This window comes from Microcebus murinus, chromosome 19 (genome assembly GCF_040939455.1).
Source record: "Microcebus murinus isolate Inina chromosome 19, M.murinus_Inina_mat1.0, whole genome shotgun sequence".
Lineage (NCBI taxonomy): Eukaryota > Metazoa > Chordata > Mammalia > Primates > Cheirogaleidae > Microcebus > Microcebus murinus.
In genome coordinates, this window is record NC_134122.1 from 31,861,095 (window position 1) to 31,886,101 (window position 25,007).

Here is a 25,007-nt window from a genome sequence, read left to right on the forward strand (position 1 = left end):
TAGATTGTTTATTATAAGTAAAAATAACAACAGAAGTCTGCAGACATTTGTGCAGAAGAAAATAAAATAATGGGCCTAGGGTTTCTTGTCAATTTAAATCCATTTCCTCCTAGTTGAGAGTAAACTTTCAGTCTTTAGGTGGTGAGTCCAACATTTTACTAATTTAAACTGTTGTTTCAACTCAGGGCTGTTTCTCATTTTAAAGGAGATAAGTTTGCCTTGACAGTACCTGTCAGCAGTGTTTTGTGACATGAGTAATGTATTCATCTAGATAATTAGTCTGTAACCCATTTGTGTATTTTTTCTTTGAACCAAATCCTTTATTTTCATAGAATGTGACTGATGTTGATATATAAAGTACTCTTCAATGTCCACTATAATCTGCTTTATGAACCAACTTTAGTTGGTTTATGGTGAGTGGCAATTTACTGCTGAAAGATTGCCTACTATTACAGTTGTAATCACCATATGATTATTTACCTTTTCATTCTTTTTTTTAATCCTGCCTTTTCTTGATTATTGTTGTTCATGAAAGAGGCAATTTAGGATTTGGAAATATGGATTCTAGTCCTTTGTTAAAAAATTAAGTGCATATGTACCCTTAGTAAGACAGCTTATCTTTTGGGGTTGGGCTTGTTCATTTATAAAATAATAGAACAAAAGGGTTGAACTAAAATATCTTGACTTCTCTTCTTGACCTAAGATGATTATGTGTTGTTAAGTTTGAAATGGAAAGATGCCTTTTTTTTTTTTGAGACAAGTTCTTGCTTTCTTGCCCAGGCTGGAGTACAGTGGTGTCATGATAGTTCACTGCAACCTCAAACTCTAGGGCTGAAGCGATCCTCCTGCCTCAGCCTCCTGAGTAGCTGAGACTACAAGTATGTGTAACCATGTGAAGCTGGAAAGATACTCTTGAAAATAATGTGACATGAACAAAGAATAGAGCGTGAATGTAGTTAAAAAAAAAATGTGACCTCTCCTACTTATCAGTCTGACCTGAACCTTACTTTGAAGCAGAAATACATTGAAAGTTTAGAATAATTTTGGAGGAGAGCATAATCAAAAATATTAAGAAGGTATGAAAATTATCAGGAGCTCTCTCATTTTAAAATACTTTTTTGTGTGCTGTTCGGTATTAACAGTAAGGATCAATAAATTAAGTATGGTCAAACAAAAAATTTTTTTTTTTTTTTTGAGACAGAGTCTCACTTTGTTGCCCAGGCTAGAGTGAGTGCCGTGGCGTCAGCCTAGCTCACAGCAACCTCAAACTCCTGGGCTCGAGTGATCCTTCTGCCTCAGCCTCCCGAGTAGCTGGGACTACAGGCATGTGCCACCATGCCTGGCTAATTTTTCTATATATAATAGTTGGCCAATTAATTTCTTTTTTAATTTATAGTAGAGACGGGGGTCTCACTCTTGCTCAGGCTGGTTTCGAACTCCTGACCTCGAGCAATCCGCCCGCCTTGGCCTCCCAGAGTGCTAGGATTACAGGCGGGAGCCACCGCACCCGGCCCAAACAAAAAATTTTATATGGAGTTATTGGCTTATTTTGAGGAAGAACAGATCAGAAGCGCAAGGACACAGATAAACTTAATCCCTGAAATGGATCTCTGAGAAGTACAAGAAGATTTTAAAGAATGGCTGGAGCCTGTTTTCAGAGATAAAAGAAGACATCACATCTATTAAACAATAGTTGACCAGAAATGAAATAGCAATACGCCAGTTAAATTCATCTTTAAAACACATAAAGGAGAATTAAAACTAAATCAGGAATGAAAGATGAAGTCAAAAAATACTCAGAGTGTAAGAAGTAAGAAAGTTGAAGAAATTTTGGGAAAGAAGGTATAGCAGACTCAACGATTATTTTTTGTGTTTCCCGTATTATCACATTGTATCCTGTGTACTTTTGTTCTTACTAACCACAGTAATTGCATTTGGAGTAGGCTAATGACACAAATGCCCAGATTTTTTGTGTTAAAAGTAACAGGAAGACATGATAGTCTTCTGTCTTTGTGATCACAGTGCAGTAGTTTGGTAAGCATGAAGATACCAGTGGCTGTCAGTAACTGTCCTAGGGAGGAAATCCTGCTCAAGCTGTGAGGCCCACAGGCAGTGAGTAGAGAAAACTGTAATGAATGTATTTTGTGGTTTTGAATGTAACTGCATGTGGAGTCTGTACAACCTTTAAACTAAATTAAGTGAAGCAGTAAAAATTCCCCTTTTTACTTGATCTTGTTTGAGTTGGGAATTTGTAACCTCACAATCTAAAATCTGACTAATTCATAAATTGTTCTTGAGAATAAAGTATATATAAGCTATGATTCTCAGATTTGATGGAGTTATTCTTACTGAAAACAACTAAGAATGTCTTAAAATTATAAAACAAAACTTTTGTAAAAACACCAGAAGGCTGACAAGATAGGAATTTTGAAGGACTGCTATGAAAAGTCTAATGTTAAAAGGAAAATGGGAGCTCAGATAACAGAAATTGGAATTCGTTTTGCCTGAGGGCAAATATTTCACCATGTGAACTTGAGTTTTGAAAATTTTATGGAGTGAAATGTTCAGAAATCAAAACCCAGGGCCTGCACAGAATTGGCAGGTCAAATAAGAGACTTTTCCCCTCAATAAGTTGAGACCCCAGTGGGGTAAGGGTGATTGAAAAGTAAGCCATTCTGCATTCTTATTTGTGGCCCAGGTTAATCTACTGGGTGGTGGGTCCAAGGAACCTGAAGACTTGAACTTGGATTATGGTGATTCCAGGCAGCTATTGTTCTCACATACCTGGAGGAAGCTGCTTTCATCCTAGGCTTCAAATTATAAATAAACTTTTTTTTTTTGAGACAGAGTCTCACTCCATTCATTGCCTGGGCTAGAGTTTTGTGGCATCAGCCTAACTCACAGTAACCTCAAACTCTTGGGCTCAAGCAATCTCCTGCCTCAGCCTCCCAAGTAGTTGGGACTACAGGCATGTACCACCATGCCTAGCTAATTTTTCTATATATTTTTAGTTGTCCAATTAATTTCTTTCTATTTTTAGTAGAGACAGGGTCTCATTCTTGCTCAGGCTGGTCTCTAACTCCTGACCTTGAGCGATCCTCCTGCCTCGGCCTCCCAGAGTGCTAGGATTACAGGCATGAGCCATTGCGCCCGGCCTACAAATAATTTTTTAATGTAAAATGACCAGCACATAAAGATAATTAGGCATACCAGGGAATAAGTACCCATGAGTATAAGTAAGAACCATCAGAAACAGACCTGCAAAGACTTGAGATTTTGGAATTACCAGAGACTATAAATGACTACTACCCCTCCATTAAACAAATATGACAAGCTTGAAAATCTTCAGGGAGTACCAAACTATACAATATGACAAGCAGTAAACAGAAATCCTAGAAATGAAAATTATAAACAATTAAAAACCTGATGGGCAGTTTTAACAACAGAGGAGCACAGATGAAGAAAGAATTAGTGAAATGGAAGGTAAGCCGGAAGGAATAATAATTCAGTACAGAGAAGAAGTGAAAAATGAAAAGGGTAAGAGACTTAAGGGATAAGATGAGGACTCTAACATACATTTAATTCGAGTCTCAGTAGGATAGGCGCTAGAGAATGGGGCAGAGTCTGAAGAGATAATAGCTGGCAATTTTCCACAGCTGATGAATACCATAGTCAAGAAGCCTAGTGAATGACAAACATATTGAATAAAAAGAAATCCACACCTAGACACATAGTGAAACTGTAGAAAACCAAAGACAAACATCTTAAAAATAGCAGGAGTGGGGGTGGGGAACCTCAGAAGAGACTGTATATGACTGACTTCTCAGTAGCAACAATGGAAGCCAAAATATTATTAGGCCAAAAATAACCTTATTGTGCTGAAAGAAAACAGTTGTCAACCTAGATTTTTATTCCAATGAAAATACCTTTTGAGAAAAAAAAATTTTTAGCAAACAAAAGCACTTTGTCACCAGAAGGAAATTGTAAAGGATTAACTTTAGGCGGAAGGAAAGTATGACATACAAGAAAGAATGAGCAAAGAATGTCATAAATATGTGGTTAAATCTAAAGAAAAATTAGATTGAAATAAACATGTTGCATTAAAAAATATGGAATTGAAATATACATACATAAAAACTGAATAATTAAGAAGCTATAGCTATGCAAAAATTACCAGAATTAAAAAAAAGGAGGCTGGGCATGGTGGCACATGCTTGTAATCCTAGACCTGAGTTTTGATGTGGTATATGACAGGTCATATCTTGGTGATTTTTGTGTGACTCATGTCTAGTGATACATACATATACCCTACACCTTTTAAGGTAAACCAGAAAAAGGTTCCATGGGTCCTGCTCACATGTCTTCTGGAACACTGCCCCTTTAAGGAGCTTTTCCTAGGCTCCGTGTGTATTTCCATTTTGCTTGTTCTCCCTCACGGGGTTGTTGTGGATATTAAGCAAGATGACCAGTAAAGCATGGTATAAATTCAATAAATGTTAATTTCTCTTTTGTTTGTCCAACTCTTATTTTAGATTGAGAGGATTGGTAAAAGGTCAGAAGTGAAGAGAGACTTCATAATAAGTGTTTGATTTAGTGTCTGTTTTTATAGAGGACATAAGTCCAGCCCCCAGGGTCACACAGCTAGGTAGTGGTCTGGCAGCCCCACACCCTGGCTCTCTGTTTGTGTGGGGACCAGAGCTTCACGCCCCATGCTGCATAAGCTGGCCCAGTACTTCCTCTGGTGTTTGTCATTAATGCCACCTTCTGATGGCACTTTCTTTCTGGGAAAGGGAGAAGAGAGAGCATGGTCACTGAGTGAGGGGTGCCAGGAATGTGCCACAAATAGTCTCAATGAAAGACTCTCCGGGGAAGTGACCTCTCCGGACCAGCAAAGAGCAGGTTAGGAAACTTCTGGTGTGATCCAAGTGCCCCCGTGTCCAGAGAGCAGAGTGCCCCAAACAAGGGGCTCCTTCCTGGCAGGCCTGCCTGGAATCAGTCACCTCCAGGGTGCTTTCCATTGTGAATGCTCTGCTGCCTCCCCTGAAATGCTGCTGATGAAATAGGTCTGCCCCTCACCTGTGGGCAGGTGTGCCATCTGCCTCCCATTTCTAAGCACATACTGCGTGTGATGACATCATAGCTGGTTTGTGGCATTTTAAGGTGAGAAGTGGAAGTAGAAGTAGGCAGAAAATTGCCCTAGTTTCATGTTCTGACTCTGATAGTGGCTATATGACCTTGACAAATCACTGCGTTTGTAAAGTGAGAACACATCTCCTTTTTCTCCCACTGGGGATTTAAAGGAAAAGTGATATAAGGAAGAAATATCATGAGTCTTCAGAAATAATAACAGTGTATTTTAAGTGAATGTCTGATTATGGAAAAATACAGGCCTTTGTTGTCTACTTTGACGAAGCCACACTTGAATATAATTTTCTTTGGACTTACCTGTCCAAGAGAATGAGACTTAGGCTGTTAGGGAAAAAATTTCTATGATTTAACTATTCACTTGCTTGATACTGCTTTTTCTTATTCTCTCTCTAATCAGGATGGGGACCTCATTTTGGGAAAAACAGAATTGCTTCTGTTTGTTCACAGATAACGAGCATATGTTGTCTATTGTTTTTCGTTATGGTTTTTATTATAAAGCTTAACTTCCTAAGTATGTATACTTTATTGCTTATTGATGCCTAATTCTGGCCTAGCAGTTAATTCACATGGTAACAGATGGTAAAGCTAGACCACAGTCTTTAATAATAGGGAAATAGATCATCCTTTTTAACAGGGAATAGATTTACGTACATTTTTTAGGCAAAACAGTTTCATGCTGAGAGCTCTTCAGGTGCCTCTTGGTGTTGTCTGGAATATTGGGGCTTTGGTTAAGGATACGCAATAAATTAATTTATACTACACAGATACTTTTAGAATTCTTGTTCTTGCTTGCACTCTTTAATTTTTCAATCATCTTCCATATTTATTTGGTTATTTAATCTCATTAAAAGTAGAATTAATTCAATTAAATTGAAAGGGATAGGGCTGGGTGCGGTGGCATACGCCTGTAATCCTGGCACTCTGGGAGACCTAGGTGGGAGGATCGCTTGAGCTCAGGAATTTGAGACCAGCCTGAGCAAGACTGAGACCCAGTCTCTACTAAAAATAGTAAAATTAGTCGGGCGTGGTAGCTGGAGCCTGTAGTCCCAGATACGCCAAAGGCTGAGGCAGGAGGATTGCTTGAGCCCAGGAGTTGGAGATTGCAGTGAGCTATGATGATCCACTGCACTCTAGCCAGGGGTGAAAGAGTGAGTTTCTGTCTCAAAAAAACCCCCATAAATAAATAAATAAAAAGCCTTCGATGTAATTTTAAAAAAGGCATAATTTTTAACAGGCATCTAATTTGCGTGATATTTATAGGAAAACAACTTTTAGTGTTTGAATTAAAAAATTTTGCTTTAGATTTTGCCATCTTATAATGTCTTTATTTTATTTTTTGGAGACAGAGTCTCACCCTGTCACCTAGGCTAGAGTGCCGTGGCGTCTGCCTAGCTCACAGTAACCTCAAACTCCTGGGCTCAAGTGATCCTCCTGCCTCAGCCTCCTGAATAGCTGGGCCTATAGGCATGTGCCACCATGCCTGGTTAATTTTTTTTCTCTATATATATTTTAGTTGTCCAGCTAATTTCTATTTTTAGTAGAGTTGGGGTCTCGCTCTTGCTCAGGCTGGTCTTGAACTCCTGAGCTTAAACGATCCACCTGCCTTGGCCTCCTAGAGTGCCAGGATTACAGGCGTGAGCCACTGCTTCAGAGTGTCTTTTTTTTTGAGACAGAGTCTCACTTTGTTGCCCAGGCTAGAGTAAGTGCCATGGTGTCAGCCTAGTTCACAGCAACCTCAAACTCCTGGGCTCAAGCAATCCTACTGCCTTAGCCTCCCTAGTAGCTGGGACTAAAGGCACGCGCCACCATGCCCGGCTAATTTTTTCTATATATATTAGTTGGTCAATTAATTTGTTTCTATTTATGGTAGAGATGGGGTCTCGCTCTTGCTCAGGCTGATTTCAAACTCCAGACCTTGAGTGATCTACCTGCCTTGGCCTCCCAGAGTGCTAGGATTACAGGCGTCAGCCACCGCACCCACCCCGTAATTTTATTTATCTACTTGGAGATAGCGTCAGATCCCACAGGGTAAAGGCTCAGTTCCCAAACTGCCCCCCATCACCCATTGCAGTCGCAAGTCTGGGCCTCTGGAACGTCTGACCAACTGGCTTCAAGTTGGGCTTCCCACGACCCCCTTTGGGCTAAGTTAATTTGCTAGAGTGGCTCACAGAACTCAGGGAAACATGTACTTACATTTACCAGTTTATTACAAAGGATATTTTAAAGGATACAAGTGAATAGCCAGATGAAGACAGATGTAGGGTGGGTTCCAGGAGGGTCCCAAGCACAGGAGCTTCTGTCTTTGTGGAGTTGGGGTGCGCCATGCCACCTTCCCTGCATGCGCATGAATTCTTGTTCACTTTCCTGTCCGTGTTCAGCTCTCTGGAAGCTCCCCAAATTCTATCCTTTGAGCCTTTTGTGAAGACCTCATTGGTTGTCCATGACTGAAGCATGGACCACTGTGTCAAAATGTGATTGGACAAAAAGGGTGTGATCCTAACCCAGCAAGGCCTGTCTGTTGAGATTCTTTTGCTCTCTCTCTGCATCTCTGCAGTATTTCTTCCTCCAGGGTAAGAGGCAGGACCCTCTAGAATGAGGGTTTATGACCACGTTCAGATTAGAGTTCTGCCGTGGGCACCGGAAAGGAGGACAGGAGAAGGTCCAGAGAGAGGTTCTGTTTCCTTTTTTTTTGGACTCATCAAATGCAGTAGTGAGAAGGGGGGAAATAGTAGAACAAGGAGTTCAATCTGTAACTGTGAACAATCAAGTGAGATAACTCACTACCTTTGGACCAGCCGAGATTCTGTTTCCTGAGGCTGCTTCTGAGGCCTAAAGTGCCTGACATAGTTAGGAGTCAGGACCGTGGATGAAAACATATATATATATATATATATATATAAAATCATAATACAGAGCATATACCCAGAAGTGGAATTGTTGGATCATATGATAATTCTGTGTTTAATATTTAAGGAACTATCGAACTGCCAAACTGTTTTCCACACTGGCTGCACCATTCTACATTCCAAACAGCAATGCACAAGAGTTCCAGTTTCTCCACATCCTTGTCAACAGTTAATATTTTCTATTTATGTGTTGTAATTTTATAGTGTTTGAAATTCAGCTGAGGGTCTTTGCTGATACCAAAGTATCAGGAAATGTTTTCTAAAGAGAATAATTGGCTGTGTTATAAAGGACTCTTTACATGTTACTTGATACCCTGCAATCTATTTTCTTAGTAAGAAGAGGAAATTCTCTTCACCAGCCTCAGTCCACTTCATCCACTCTTTTCTATGTCCATATGTGCAGGGGAGAAAGGAGACTTTGCATCTGTTGTTGTGTTGAACTGTCATAGATTATCAGTGAATTGATTGTAAAGTCCATCTCCTCTTCTTCCTCTTACTTGGGAGAAATGTCACTGGTTCTAGGTGCCATCTGGATTTATTTTGAGTGTGATGTTGACCTATTTTACCGAAATAACACAAGGTGGAAACTTAGAGGATAGATTATTTATCTTATAAGAGTTTTGAGCAAATAGCATACTTGTTTCTGAGCCTTATTTTTTATTAAGCAAGAAAACTGTAAATTAGGCAGCCTATGAAGAAGCTCACAGCTCTGAATGTGGGTTTAAGACACCAAATTTCTACCCTTACTTTCTTTTTACTTCTCTTGCACAGGGATCATGGCTCAAGTAGCAATGTCCACCCTGCCTGTTGAAGATGAGGAGTCCTCGGAGAGCAGGATGGTGGTGACGTTCCTTATGTCTGCTCTCGAGTCCATGGTGAGACGGCCTTACTGCTTCTAATGGTCCATGATTGGACAGGATTGGGCTTGTGGATAAGTTTGATTCGTTTTTATAGAAAATATAATTTTATATTTTTTAGTTTTAATGTGCAGGATTTTTTTCTTGAATAATAGTTATGAATTCAAGCGTTTCAAATCACATTTTATTACCATCTTCAAAATGTTCTTCTTAACTTACCTAAATGTTTAATTTTTTGATTTATGCTCAATTTTCTTAGTATCAGTATCTTAGGCAGTCACTGTTTTGCAAGTGTTAACTTGAATTTGTTTAGAATATTGGAAGTTACTCAGGATGAGTTCGTATATTAGTGGATGGTGCTGGTTTTTATTGTATCAGTATAAAGATGATTGCTAGAATTTGGGGCCATAAGGGCATATTTGCTATTTTATATTTATTTTATTTTGCTTATGCATTCATAATTGTCTTTGCTACCTTTTACTAAATTGTGTATTGTGTTTGCTCTTTACTTAGGAAAAAATGTCTATTTTATACATAATTATAGTGAAATGTTAAGTATTACTGCTGTAGTTTTATATTTGTGTTACTAGGATGGTATATATACAACTTGTTTATCATGCTTTTATGGGTATGTAGGTGGAAACACAGTATATGACAGAAAACATATCAGGCTTAGTTATTTTCCAGAACATTCAACTTAAATATTCTAAGCAGAGAAGGCTGTGCATTTTCCCTGTCTTAAGTGGCTGGCCAGTAGTGTTTAATCTCACAGAGCTCAGTGTGACATAGTTTGTAGATTTCTTTTTTTGCTTTCCTATTTGGGGATTTTTAAAAACTGTTTTAAGAATTTTATAAAACTATCTCATTAAATTTTAGAATGGTTAGTGGTTATATACTGTTATTTTATGAATGTCACTTATTTCTGCCTTGTGATCATAAAACCAACCAAAATTTGTGACTGTTAATGTTAAATGAAAATTTAGAGATTCAATGCTATTCTGTTGATAATAAAATAACTTTAATTCTCTTCTCTACATAGAGTACCATAGGGTCACAAATGACCCATTCTCTTCCTTAGGATTTCTTTATAGTTTTCTTGCTTTTGACATATTCATTTCATTATTCCCAGCCTTAATTTCTTCTTTCCCAGCAGAAGTAAGCCTATCTTTTCTCATATTCCTAGTTGTATAGTACCAAGTGTAATTATAGGTGGATAAACTAGTAAGTTATTAACTAGCTTGTTAGAGTGCTAAAGAAACCAAGGCTGGCTTCATCCTTTCCTTGGCCGGTAGATTTCTTTGATCTAATCCTTGGATAGTACATGAATCTTGCTTTCCTGTTTCATAAATACTGCCTTTGGTGACAGGGTTGTCCAACTAAGAGTGTGGATAGTACAGGAAGAATGCACCCTCATTTATCACAAGGTAAGTAAATAAGAGTTCCTTACAGGTGAGCAGCCACAGCACATACACAAATGTAATGTAACAAGATTATAGTACACCATCCTTCATGCTGGGGGCAGTGTTGGCTCACCTCTAGGTCAGAGTTCTTTACTGTGGCTTTATTATAGTTCAAAAGATTTCTGATCATCTAAGTAGCTATAAAATGATTTTTCTAGATAACCTTGTAAAGCAATATTATGCAGAAATAATTCCCATTTAAGAAATTAAAGGGTGGTTATTATACAAGTCAAAAAGAGAAAGAAGCAAGCTATGGTTTTTAACAACTTATACTGAGAAAATAGGTTATTTTGTTTTAAAAAAAAAACGCTTTAACTTACGGTCTTCATCCTGTGCCAAGTCAAATTCTAGATGAGTAAAAACATAGTTATATTAAGACAAATAAAAAATTAAAACAAAAGTATATGTAATTATAATGTAATTATTATTTAATTCCATAAACAGCTTTTCTGTGTCTAAAATAAGTGAGGTACTTTTATGGATCCATAGGGAAACACTAACTGTTGGAAAAATGGGCAAGGGATATCATAATTTACAGAAAATTATGGTACAATACTGTAATTTTAATATCGTTCAGTGGAGTATTGATTATGATATTAAGATACCCTTTTTAAAGGTATCTAGAAAAGCTTCACAGTAACATTTGTTAGGAATCTTCTTAGAAAGCAAATTCCAGTAGGCTTTGAGAATCCTGAAAATATTTACTATAAAAGTTTTCTTTTTAGACTTTCATGTCTCTCCTTCTTTTAAGAAAGTCGTTCAAGAGGCACATAAACATTTTGTTCCCAGATTATTGCTCTAGTGTTATTTTTAGGAGGGACAATTAGAATCACCAACCTTTATAATAATGTTAGCACTAAATGGATTGCAGTATATTTATATAATGGAATATTATATACACTATAAAGTTTTTAAAGAATATTTAATTCCATAGAAATTTACTAAGTAAAAGTCAGTAGGTAGTATACTCACCTAAATGTGACTCCAGTTGTGTATTCATAGAGAGATGCTTCTGGAGGTGTAGTGGATGTTGTGATATGGGTTTCAGACATCCTCCTGCCCCCTTTCAGGACTGATAGCACCAATAGTCCTAGCTGCCGTGAGTGGTAGAACCACCTTGCACAAGGTCTCCTGCTGGGGGAGGGCCACCCCAGCTCCTAAGCTGGGTGGTGGAGCTGCACCAGTGCTCAACTCCTGCTCTGCCCCGTCCTGCCTCTCGTGCCTCACAGGTGGTGTTGAGAGTACGCCCCACAAGCTGAGTGAAATCTGAGTCCGTTTCTTTAGAAATCTGACCTTTAATAGATTACAAGGGATGTCTGTTTTATATGTTAAGACAGTTTTAAATGTTAGATTTTTTTATTTATCCAGCAGAAATGATGTTTTAAATATGTGTATGTAACATAATGTTTGCTATTTGTATTGTAGTGTAAAGAGCTGGCCAAGTCCAAGGCAGAAGTGGCCTGCATCGCAGTGTATGAAACAGATGTGTTTGTTGTTGGAACCGAAAGAGGACGTGCTTTTGTCAATACCAGGAAGGATTTCCAAAAAGATTTTGTAAAATACTGTAAGCGTTGTATTTTTATCTTTTGTATTTTATAAATTTTAAACCTAATTATTTATATATAAGGCAAATTATATTTTCTTCTAAAGCAGAATTAGATTTATACTAAAAAAGACCTTCTGAAATATTTATGAAGACACTTCAAAATGTTCAAAGTAAGTCCCTAAAATAGTAATATGTAAAGATGAATACTGAAGAGTTTGAGAAAAATGATAAATGTATATTGTACTGTGTTTGCTTGGTGTTACTCTGGATTGGTGGAACACCATTAGAGACATGGTAGAGAAATTGTGAATTGATTAAAAGTTCTTACTCAGATAAGCTGTTATCTTCTTGATAAATGTTTGGTGTGTTGAAAACTAGTCTTGGTTTGTTTAAGTGTGATGCAAAGTTAAACAATTCTCCCTAACTCCCTCAATGGGATCACCTTATCAGAGTGTAATGAGTTTTGTAATCCTCCGTCTGGAAGCAGTGGTAAACTTATCTGACAAAATAAGTGACACATAGTAGAGAAATTTACTTTAGGATGTAAAGTAAATTTACCTGTGGTCTTTCACTATATGACAGTTTCCATATCTATGTTTAACTTAACACTGTCATTTTATTAACTCCTTGATACAGCATTTTCTTAAATTTGAAAGGGACCAAAGGTTGAATGTCTACAGGCACATAATACATACCGATACCCTAAGTGTTTGAGTGAAAGGAAGAGTCCTACATCTCTTACTTTAGATCAAAAGCTAAAAATGATTAAGCTTAGTAAGGAAGGCATGTCATAAGCTGAGACTGGCTGAAATCTAGGCCTCTTGTGTCAAATAGCAAAGTTGTGAATGTAAAGGACAAGTTTTTTAAGGAAATACAAAGTGCTACTCCAGTGAACACACAAATTACAGGAAAGCAAAACAACTATATTATGTGAAGCTTTGAGGGGTCTGGATAGAAGATCACACCAGCCACAGCGTTCCCTTAAACCAAAACCTAATCCAGAGCAAGGTCCTAACTCTTTGCAGTTCTGTGAAGGCTAAGAGAGGCGAGGAAGCTGCAGAAGAAAAGTTGGAAGCTAATAGAGTTTGGTTCATGAGGTTTATGGAAAGAAGCATCTCCATAGAATGACTGTGTAAGGTGAAGCAGCAAGTGCTGATGTATTAACAGAAGCTCCAGCAAATCATTCAGAAGATCATTGATGAAGATGGCTACACTAAACTACAGATTTTCAGTGTAGACAAAACAGCCTTTTATTGGAAGAAGATGCCATCTAGGACTTTCCTAGCTAGAGATAAGTCCATGTCTGCCTTCAAAGCTTTAAAGGACAGGCTGGCCGGGCGCGGTGGCTCACGCCTGTAATCCTAGCTCTCTGGGAGGCCGAGGCGGGCGGATTGCTCAAGGTCAGGAGTTCAAAACCAGCCTGAGCAAGAGCGAGACCCCGTCTCTACTATAAAAATAGAAAGAAATCAATTGGCCAACTGATACATATATAAAAAATTAGCCGGGCATGGTAGTGCCTGCCTGTAGTCCCAGCTACTCGGGAGGCTGAGGCAGAAGGATCGCTCGAGCCCAGGAGTTTGAGGTTGCTGTGAGCTAGGCTGACGCCATGGCACTCACTCTAGCCTGGACAACAAAGCGAGACTCTGTCTCAAAAAAAAAAAAAAATAAATAAAATAAAGGACAGTCTGACTCTCTTGTTAGGGGCTAATATAGCTGGTAGCTTAAAGTCATTGCTCATTTAGCATTCCAAAAATCCTAAGGCCCTTAAGAGTTATGCCAGATCTACTCTGCCTGTGTTTTAGAAATGGAACAGCAAAGCCTGGATGACATCACATCTGTTTGTAGCATGGTTTACTGAATATATTTAGCACTTTTGAGACCTACTGCTCAGAAAAAAAGATTTCTTTCAAAAAATAATTTTTTTTTTAAGACAGAGTCTCACTCTGTTGCCTGGGCTAGAGTGCCATGGCGTCAGCCTAGCTCACAGCAACCTCAATCTCCTGGGCTCAAGCAGTCCTTCTGCCTCAGCCTCCCTTGGATCTGGGACTACAGGCGTGTGCCACCATGCCTGGCTAATTTTTTCTATATATATTTTTAGTTGGCCAATTAATTTCTTTCTATTTATAGTAGAGATGTGGTCTCGCTCTTGCTCAGGCTGGTTTCGAACTCCTGACCTTGAGCAATCCTCCCACCTCAGCCTCCCGGAGTGCTAGGATTACAGGTGTGAGCCACTGCGCCTGGCCATATTTCAAAACATTAATATTACTGCTCATTGACAATGGACCCGATCACCCAGGAACTCTGATGAAGATGTGGAAGGAGATTAATGTTGTTTGCATGCCTGTTTTTTATTTATTTATTTATTTTTGAGACAGTCTCGCTTTGTTTCCCAGGCTAGAGTGAGTGCCATGGTGTCAGCCTAGCTCACACCTGGCCTCAAGCAATCCTGCTGCCTCAGCCTCCTGAGTAGCTGGGACTACAGGCATGTGCCACCATGCCCGGCTAATTTTTTCTCTCTATATATATTAGTTGGCCAATTAATTTCTTTCTATTTATAGTAGAGATGGGGTCTCGCTCTTGCTCATGCTGGTTTCGAACTCCTGACCTTGAGTAATCCGCCTGCCTCAGCCTCCCAGAGTGCTAGGATTACAGGCGTGAGCCACTGCGCCCGGCTACTAATGTTTTGATTATGTGTATATCAGCTGCCATCTGTCCTATGAATGGTATAATCCCACTGGCAGCTGTGTTTATATTCCCCTTCCCTATACTGCCTGTGCTTATGTGCATTCTCCAGTGGTTTGAACTAAGCATTAGGGGAATTGTGCCCATTGGTGTTTATTCTTTGTTTTCATTACTAATAATTTGATGCCATGGAGAATAGTTTTCATATGTAACTCCTAAGTACCTCATATTTACTTGTATATTTATATTTTATAGATAAGGAACAGTAGTGGTCTTAAATATAATCAGTTTATGACACAGTTTTAGAAATTCTTTGGGAGAATTCTAAGCCCTTTTCTGGGGTTTAGAAAAGTGCTGTTCAATAGAAGTAAATATAATGTGAGTCACATAATTTAAAACTTTCTACTTATGACAATAAAGAAAAGTAAAGAGAAATGTGAAATACTTTAACTTACTGTGTCTAAAATATTTCAACATGTAATCAGTATAAAAATCATTATTGGGATATTTGGCATACTTCTTTTTTGTACTAAGTCTTCAAAATGCAGAGTGTATTGTACAGAAAACATCTTTCACCACATTTCAAGTGCCACATGAGTATGGTGGTTATTGTGTTGGACTTTGGAAGCCTAGAATGTTTTTTGTAATGATAATCTTCCTGTATTTATATTGGTAGGTGATAAGTGCTGTTAAGTTATCTTTTCTTTTTCTTTTTTTGAGACAGAGTCTCGCTTTGTTGCCTAGGCTAGAGTGAGTGCCGTGGTATCAGCCTAGCTCACAGCAACCTCAAACTCCTGACCTAAAGCAATCCTGCTGCCTCAGCCTCTCAAGTAGCTTGGACTACAGGCATGCACCACCATGCCCGGCTAATTTTTTTTTTCTATATATATTAGTTGGCCAATTAATTTCTTTCTATTTATAGTAGAGACGGGGTCTCGCTCTTGCTCAGGCTGGTCTTGAACTCCTGACCTGGAGCAATCCGCCTGCCTTGGCCTCCCAGAGTGCTAGGATTACAGGGGTGAGCCACTGCCCCCCGGCCAGTTATCTTTTCTTTTTAAAACTACTAATACAGTAGTATGTGTAGTATTTTTAGTTACAGGTATGCTTATTTCAGAGATGATTGCCGTATTATAATAACTTTCATTCAAGTAATTTATGTCTTTTAGGTTTCTTTTTTTTTCCTTTTTTTAACTGAGATCCATTCTTCTGAATAGGTTTCTATTTTAAAAATTCCTTCATAATATTTTTTTCTTTTTGTTTTTATAATAATCATAAATGTTAGAATATAGGAAAAATATTCTTACTAAAGGCCAAATATATACTAAGATAATGAGTATGGATCGTTTATATTATGAATTATTTTACAGGTGTTGAAGAAGAAGAAAAGGCTGCAGAGATGCACAAAATGAAATCTACAACCCAGTCGAATCGGATGAGTGTAGATGCTGTAGAAATTGAAACACTCAGAAAAACAGTTGAGGACTATTTCTGCTTCTGCTATGGTATAAGCAATACATTTTAATTTTCAAAAAGATATATTATATGATTGAGTTTTCTAAAGGGTAGATTACCTAATTAATATAACAATCATATAATATACATTTTAAAAATTAAATGGATTAATTCCCAGATACTCGATCAATATTAGGAACAGCCTTACTTTCCACTTCCATGTTGGAGGAACCCAGAAAAATTGTAGCTATTTGAGCTGTTTCTTTTTGATTTGGTACTGATCTCTCTAATACCCTGTGGAGTCACCTTTTTTAAACCAGTCAGTCACATGGTAAAACAAAGCTTTTAGAAGAAAACTTGAAAGGAGGAGAGGTTTTATGGTGGGGCTATATGTAAAATTTAACTCTGTGGAATGGGATTTCTAGCATCTGTGGTGCCCACTGCCTGATATACACAGACAGGCTGGAGAATACACCCATTTGTGAATGAGGTTGTATTTACCTGATAAGTTCTCAATGAGAATATTAGCAGAAATTTTCCTGGTATTTTTTGGTAACTGTTGCATTTGTCACCCTTCAGTATTCTGAGGCCAAATTGTGTATGAGAATATGGCAGGATGGGACCATCTGAAAGAAAGAGAATAGTGCAAGGAGTCAGCCAGTGTTCTCTCCCCTTTTGTGTAGGCTTTAAAGTAAAATATTTAATAGACTTTTCATTTTGGCCCTTTGAACTTGTTTCAGGTTTAGAACTTCTGCTGACAGGGAATAGGACCCTATAGTATTTCAAAGAAGATTTGAAATGAGATATTACAAAAAGGCCCTGATAAAGTAGTGATGATTTAGTTCTTTAATCTTGCCATTTAATGATGTTTATCTTCATTCTCTCTCCCCTAGGGAAAGCTTTAGGGAAATCCACAGTGGTACCTGTTCCATATGAGAAGATGCTACGAGACCAGTCAGCTGTGGTAGTGCAGGGGCTTCCAGAAGGAGTTTCCTTTAAACATCCTGAAAATTATGACCTTGCAACTCTGAAATGGATTTTGGAGAACAAAGCAGGGATTTCATTTATCATTAAGAGGTGAAGTGCTTTCTTCCTTTATAGCCATCAATAATTTATTCATATAAATTTGAATATTGTTTATTTTAATATATTTTTAAAATTCTTATTTAATGCAGAAGTCATTTAAATTTATGCTTTGTAATACTTTTGTGTATTCATCTATTTTCTTTTGTTTTGCTTTAATGCAGACCTTTCCTAGAGCCAAAGAAGCATCTAGGTAAGTGATTGCTTTGTTTACATGATGATTGGCTGGGTTCCTAAACCCATTTTGCCAGATTTTAATAAATTTTAATTGTTGCTCTTTTATTTTCTTTGAGACTATAATGTAAGGCATTTTGTTAAGATGTTCATATAAACTAAGAAAGGTTCATTGAGCTGAAAAAGTGGAGACTTGTTTTTTGTTTTTTTTTTTAAGCTCAGCTCCTTGCTTTATATATAAGATTGTATACTGTCTTACACAAGGTAATGTGAAAAACAGTCATATCCCAGATTTGTCCTCATTTCCTAGAATGATGAGTAGGATTTAATTTACCTAATGTCATCAACAGGCAAGGCATTATTGGGCACAGGATTGGGTGGGGCGGGGATATACAACCATGATTAGCATTACAGCTTTTGAGCGCTGGTGGTCTAATGCAAGAGACAAAGTGCCTAAAATGACCCTGGCAAGAGCATAACATCCATAATGTGAGAACCAGTTCAGAGAAAGTGCTGTGGAAATTCATCAGAGGCAGGATTCATTTGGTAGTTCAGGAAGGATGTCATGAGTAAGAGAGCATTTGGATGGGCCCTTGAAGAATGAGGAGGATGTCAACAGGACTTTCTTTAGGGCCATCTAACCATTTCATTTGAAGAGAAAATGTGCTAAAAAAGTAGCTAGGTTCATTCGAGACTTTGGAAAGTAAATAATCAGTATCTTTGGAAACCTTTTAACCACGTAAGGATGAAAGGAAAAAATAATATGTATACACACACATACATTTTGTTTTCTGTTAGTTTTTGTATTATTCTCACCGTGGTGGAAAGGTTTTTGAGTAGCTTTACTGAGGTGTAATTGACATACCATAAAATTTACCTGTTCTAAGTATATAATTCATTGATAGTAAATTTATAGTTTTAAAAATTTTTTGAAGTTTTACAATCATCATCACAGTCTAATTTTAGAATATTTTCATTATCTCCATCTCTTATTTTGTGAATGTTATAAAATTGAAAGAATATGGTACATATCCTATTGAAGTTAGCTTTTTTCACTTGAGGTTCATCAAAGTTGTTGGGTGTATCAATAGTTCATTTTTATTGCTGACCATTAAGCACTCCATTGTATGAATGTATTACCTGTTTATCCATTGATATTTTGTGTTTTTTCTCCTTTTGGTTGTTATGAATAATGCTACTGTGAACATACTTTAGCAAGTTTCTGTCTGGACATACACCTTAATTTCTCTTGGGTATGTACCTAAGAGTGGAATTGCTGGATTGTAGGGTAAATTAATACTTAACTTTTAAGAAACTGCCAAATTTTTTCCAAAGTGGCTGTACCAATTTATATCCTTACCAGCAATGTCAGAAGGTTCCAGTTAAGGGGTATGAAGTAGTATCTCGTTTTAGTTTTTACATTTCCCTAGTGACTGTTGATGTTGAACATCTTTTCATGTGCTTATTGGCCATTCATATATATTTTTTGAGAAATGTCTATTTAGAGCCTTTTCCTGTTTTTAAGTTGGGTTTGCCTTTTTTTTGAGACTGAGTCTCACTCTGTTGTCTGGGCCAGAGTGCCGTGTCGTCAGCCTAGTTCACAGCAACCTCAAACTCCTGGGCTCAATCGATCCTTCTGCCTCAGCCTCCCGAGTAGCTGGGACTACAGGCATGCACCACCATATCCAGCTAATTTTTGCTGTTTTTGGTAGAGAAGGGGCCTCGATCTTGCTCAGGCTGGTCTCAAATTCCTAAGCTCAAATAATTCACCTGCCTCAGCCCCCCAGGGTGCTAGGATTACAGGTTTGAGCCACCACGGCTCAAGCAATCCTACTGCCCTAGCCTCCTGAGTAGCTGGGACTACAGGCATGTGCCACCATGCCCGGCTCATTTTTTTCTATATCTTTTTAGTTGACCAATTAATTTATTGCTATTTATAGTAGAGACGGGGTCTCTCGCTTGCTCAGGCTGGTTTCAAACTTCTGACTTTGAGCTATCCTCCCGCCTCGGCCTCCCAGAGTGCCAGGTGTATTCTTAATCACAATCTGTATCATCATTTATACATCAGTCTTTTTTTTTTACTTATTCTGCCTTGCTAGAGAAATGGCATATTTCTGTATTCCTCTCACTGACAAAAATAAGAAGTATTTCTTTAAAATGAGGGTGCTGGTGGGTGAAGGAATGAAAAGCTGTTAGATGATTGTTGTCACTATTTACCTTACAGGAGAGAGCAAAGTATACTATTTTCTTACTAATGCAGTGCTTTTTCTAGTATAACCCAAAGCTGCTAAACCCAATCCTACCCCCAGTTATCCTGTATTAAAGCTTTCAGAAATATTAGTTATATTTGAAGTCTTAAACAAAACTAAATCTAATTTTTTTTTTGTACACAGGTGGTCGTGTGATGGTATCAGATGCTGACAGGTCCATATTATCTCCAGGTGGAAGGTAAAACCTAATTTCATCACTACTATTAGACTTCCACACATCACAAAGTCTTAGTTTTTAGATTATTGGGATATTTGAACATTAAAAATGCCTTATGTCACACATCTCAAAGTTTAATATGCAGTTAAATCATGTAGGGATCTTTTGAAACTGAGTTTTTAGACTTGGTCGTTCGGCATAGTAGTGTTTCCTAGGTGAAGCTGATGTGATTGACCACAGTGTGAATCAGAAAGCCTTAAAGTGGAAAGTTAATATGCTACTATATAGTATTTATTTTTTACTCAAAAGGTAGATTGGAATTAAAGTTCTAAATTCAGTTGACAACTTTTATTTATGCAAGAAATAAATTGTAAATGTTAAGTTGAGGCAATTTTGCATTCACCTTGGTCGGATGAGTGAGTGTGTACTTTGAGTGCATTTGAATACTGTGTGAGTGGCTTTTACCATTGCATAGCTTGATCTGGGTTTCCTTCTCCTTTCAGTTGTGGTCCCATCAAAGTGAAAACTGAACCCACAGAAGATTCTGGTATGTACTAGTGGTTTTAGAATCAGTTGTGAATTTAAGGAAGACTTTTCCTTGGGTTAGAAGGTATCTCTTTGCCTCAGTTATTATGTTGTTTTGGTGAGAAATGGGTAACCACTACAAATTCCAAGTGTGATAGTATTTGTTATCATATCATACTAAAACCTAAAAAGAGAATTTGCTTAATAAGTGGTAGCCAGAAGTTCTTTGCTAATTACACATGTTTGTAGATTATACAATTATATAAGCATATAATGTAAAAGATCAACTAGTTCATAGTACTTTTTAAAAAAAATCATTATAATACCCTCTTAATCTCCTTTTTCCCTTTGTACTCCCATTTTCTACACTCCAAGGAAACCATTTTTAACTCTAAGGTGTTTTTGGTATTTAATTCCTTATTTTTAAATATCATGCTTATTGTGTTATTTCACATAGGTTTTTTGGGGGGGATTTATTCAGATATAGTTTATATACCATAAAATTCACCTGTTTTAAGTATAAAATTCAGTGATGTTAAGTAAATTTATAGTTTTGCAATGATCACCACAATCTCATTTTAGAACATTTCCATCACCCTGCATAGAAACCTGGTGTCCATTTGTTGTCACTCCTTGTTCCCATAGCTAATCTAGTTTCAGTTTTTATAGATTTGTCTTATCTGGACATTTCATATAAATAGAATTATATGCTAAATGGTATGTATATTGCATAATTCTGATTATGTTTTGAGACTCATTAAAAAATGATTTGCATTCATAAGTAGTTTATTCCTAAATATTATTCCATTGTATGGATAATACTACCTTTTCTTTATCCATTTATCATTTGATAGACATTTGGGTTGTTTCCACTATTGGACTATTTTAAATAACACTACTGTGATCATCCACCTATGCATCTTTGTGTGGAAATCTTTTCATTTCTCTTGGGTAAATAAAGAGGAGTGGCTTGGTGAGTTCTATAGTAACTCTGTGTTTAACTTAATTAAGCAACTGCGAAACTGTTCTTCAAAGTGGCTATGCCATTTTATGTTCCCTCCAGCAGTATAGGAAAGTTTCTGTTTCTCCTTATCTTGGCCAACACTTTTGTTGTCTGACTTTTTTCCCCCCACTGTCCACAGTATTTGTTAATTGATTATTTATCAAGAGAAACTATTCCTCAGCCCATGTATTCATAGCTCAGGAACACAGGTCAGTGACAAACTTCTGTGTAATTCAACCCAGTGAAATTTTTTATATTCCAGAATCACTTTGCACCTTGAAAGATACCAGCTTTCCTCATCTCCTCAGAATCTTTCATGGAATCATAATTTCTGTAGAAATCCATGTATGCCTTCTTTCTTGGTTCCACCACAGCAAACTAATAGAGAGCTGCAGTCCCCAGAGATACAATGAATACTGCAACGACATGAAACCATAGATGCCTGGCCAGGAGGCCGTGCATCTGAGGTTTCATCAGCGCATTGGAAGCCATTGGTGGTTACTGTTCTTGATGGATATGCCAACCTCAACACATCCTTCCTAGCTGATGAAGAAATGAACTGCCATTTTTATTTTTTTAAAGAAATGAAGTCTTGGTCTGTTGCCCAGGTTGGAGTGCAGTGGCATAATCATGGCTCACTGCAGCCTCAAACTCCTGGGCTCAGGCTATCCTCCTGTCTTAGCCTCTCAAGTAGCTGGGAGTATAAGCGTGCACCACTATTGTTTTTTTTTTTAGTTTTTGTGGAGATGGAGTCTCAATATATTTCCCAGACTGGTCTTGAACTCCTGGCCTCAAGCAGTCCTCTTACCTTGGCCTCCCAAAGTGCTGGGATTACAGGTGTGAGCCAGGGCACCTGGCCTTGTCTGTCTGTTTTTTTTAATTTTTTTTATAGCAGTCCTAGTGGGTGTGAAGTCGTATCTCATTGTGGTTTTTCTTTCTCAGTTTTTTAAAAAACTGAACAGAAAGTAGACAGTTCCCATATATCCTCTGCCCCCACACATGTATAGACTCCCCTCAACTATGAACATCTTTCGCCAGAGTAGTACATTTGCTACTATCTGCAAACTATATTGACCTATCATTATCACCCAAAGTGCATAGTTTACATTAGGGCTTTCTCTTGGTGTTGGACTTGCTGTGGGTTTTGACTAATGTATAATGACATGTTTCCATAGTTATAATATCACACAGAGTAATTTCATTGCCCTAAAAATCCTGTGTGCTTCACCTATTGATTTCTCCCTCCCCTGAACCCTTGGTAATCTTTCACTGTCTCTGTAGTTTTGCCTTTCCAGAATTACATATATTTTGGATGTCACAATGATTGTAAATTGCATTTCCCTAATGATTATTGATGTTGAGCATCTTTTCATGTGTTAATATATTTTCTTTTTTTTTATATCTTCTTTGGTGACATGTCTGTTTAAATGTTTTATCTTTTTAAATTGGATTGGGATTTTTTTTTCCTCCTTTTACCAGTTGTAAGAGTTCTTTATTCTAGATCCAAGTCTTTTATCAGTAACAAGATTTTGCAAATATTTTTTCTAATCTGTGGCTAGTTGTTTGATTTTGTTTTTTGGTTGTGTCCCTGAAGTTCAAAGTTCTTAATTTGGTGAAATTGAGTTTTTCAAGTTTTTTTTTTATTGCTTATGCTTTTGGTGTTGTATCTAGACAATCTTTGCCCAACCTAAGATTACAAACACTTACACTAGGTTTTCTTCTTGAAGTTTTATAGTTTAGCTCTTATATTTAGGTGTAAGATCCATTGTGAGTTGATTTTTGTGAATTTTGTGAGGTTAGAGTGAAAATGCATCATTTTGCATGTTGATGTACCAGCACCATTTGTTGAAAAGACCATCCTTTCTTTTTTTTTTTTTAATTTTTTGAGACAGAGTCTCGCTTTGTTGCCCAGGCTAGAGTGAGTGCTGTGGCGTCAGCCTAGCTCACAGCTACCTCAAAGTCCTGGGCTAAAGCAATCCTTTTGCCTCAGCCTCCCAAGTAGCGCTGGGACTACAGGCATGCGCCACCATGCCCGGCTAATTTTTTGTATTGAACTGTAATACCCACTGTTTTGTCACTACCACACTGCATTTCATGTAGATTTAATGTTTGGGTATATTTATATATTATGATATGGACAATGAGGATATGATTATTGTACAGCTTACAATTCTTCTTCCCCTTTTCCACTTTTATCATATAATTAAATTGAGTTTTATTGTTTGAGTTCTTTCAGATCTGATCATGATTTTGGACATCTTATTTATTTTTTTTGAGACAGAGTCTTGCTTTGTTGCCCAGGCTAGGGTGAGTGCCATGGTGTCAGACAAGCTCACAGCAACCTCAAACTCCTGGGCTCAAGCAATCTTGCTGCCTCAGCCTCCTGAGTAGCTGGGACTGACTACAGGCATGCGCCACCATACCTGGCTAATTTTTTGTATATATATTAGTTGGCCAATTAATTTCTTTCTATTTATAATAGAGATGGGGTCTTGCTCAGGCTGGTTTCGAACTCCTGACCTCGAGTAATCCGCCCGCCTTGGCCTCCCAGAGTGCTAGGATTACAGGCGTGAGCCACCGCACCTGGCCGATTTTGGACATTTTACTTGATATTTGCTTGCATAGTTTTTTTTTCTCCTGAGACAGAGTCTTATTGTGTTGCCTTAGCAGGAGTGCAGTGGTGTCATCTTAGCTCACTGCAACCTCAAACTCCTGGGCTCAAATGATCCTCCTGCCTCAGTCTCCCAACTAGCTGGGACTACAGGTGCATACTACCACTCCTGGCTAAGTTTTCTGTGTTTTGTTGAGATGGAGTCTCGCTATGTTGCTCAGGCTAATCTCAGACTTGTGGCATGGAGCGATCCTCCCTCCATGGCCTCCAAGAGAGCTAGGATTATAGGTGTGAGTTACTGTGCCTGGCCTGCTTTCTTGTCATGTTTCATTTCTGGGACACAAGTGTTTTTGCTTATTTAAGAACATAGCTCTTTCTGACTTGATTATAATTTTATTGGAACTATTTTTTGTTACCCTAGGTCGGTGTTAAGAGAATGAAGGAAACTTCATCTTTTAAAAATAATACATAATTTTCAAAGGTCATTGTATTATTACTAGTAAGGAAGTTTATGATTATCCCTGGTAATTGGAAATGAAAAAATGGATATTTACAGTATTTACTTATTAAAGGAATATATAAACTATATAACCTGCCCAAAGAATATATGTGAGGTCCAGAAATATTCAGTTGTATAAAACACAATTTCACATCTTTAAAAATAGTCATGTCTCCTGGTTTACCTCTTGTAGACAATGGGTGTGTTATATCTGAGTACTCGTTGCAGATCCTGCCATTGTGTGGCTTTTACTGTGCTTTCAGATTAGTTCAAAAATTATCTTACATAGTGATTTTCAGATATAGGATTTGTCTAGAAACACAAAGATGGTTTTATTAGAAAATCTCAATCACTTTCTCATGTTACTGAGCTAATTAGAAATAATACATCATCTGGGTAGGTGATGAAAAGGCAGCAGAAATCCTTAATTTGTTGGAATATTATACAAAATTGTAAATGCCAGCCTGTCATTATGTTTAATGGTGAACCTCTAGAAGCACTCCCCATGAGACAGAGATACTTACTTTTACCTGTTTCTCGCCAGCGTTCTACAATACCCAAAGCAGTCCAAACGGGTTGTAAATGATGACCATTATCTTCTCTTGCTGGTTATATGACTATATATAGAAAACCA

General features: G+C 37.6%; 1 protein-coding gene across 8 annotated transcripts in view; it reads left to right on the top strand.

Moving 5' to 3' along the window:
- GTF2I (general transcription factor IIi) overlaps nt 1-25,007 on the top strand; it is a 99,693-nt gene that overhangs the window by 14,602 nt on the left and 60,084 nt on the right. For 7 of the 8 annotated variants that reach the window (XM_012742183.3, XM_012742185.3, XM_020281409.2 and 4 more), the window contains exons 2-8: nt 8,826-8,929; nt 11,797-11,935; nt 15,967-16,101; nt 16,945-17,128; nt 17,299-17,327; nt 19,702-19,756; nt 20,239-20,282. In XM_012742183.3, the coding sequence (XP_012597637.1) occupies nt 8,831-8,929; nt 11,797-11,935; nt 15,967-16,101; nt 16,945-17,128; nt 17,299-17,327; nt 19,702-19,756; nt 20,239-20,282 (685 nt within the window). In that variant the 5' untranslated portion in view covers nt 8,826-8,830. The other variant, XM_012742188.2, reaches the window with a different exon arrangement.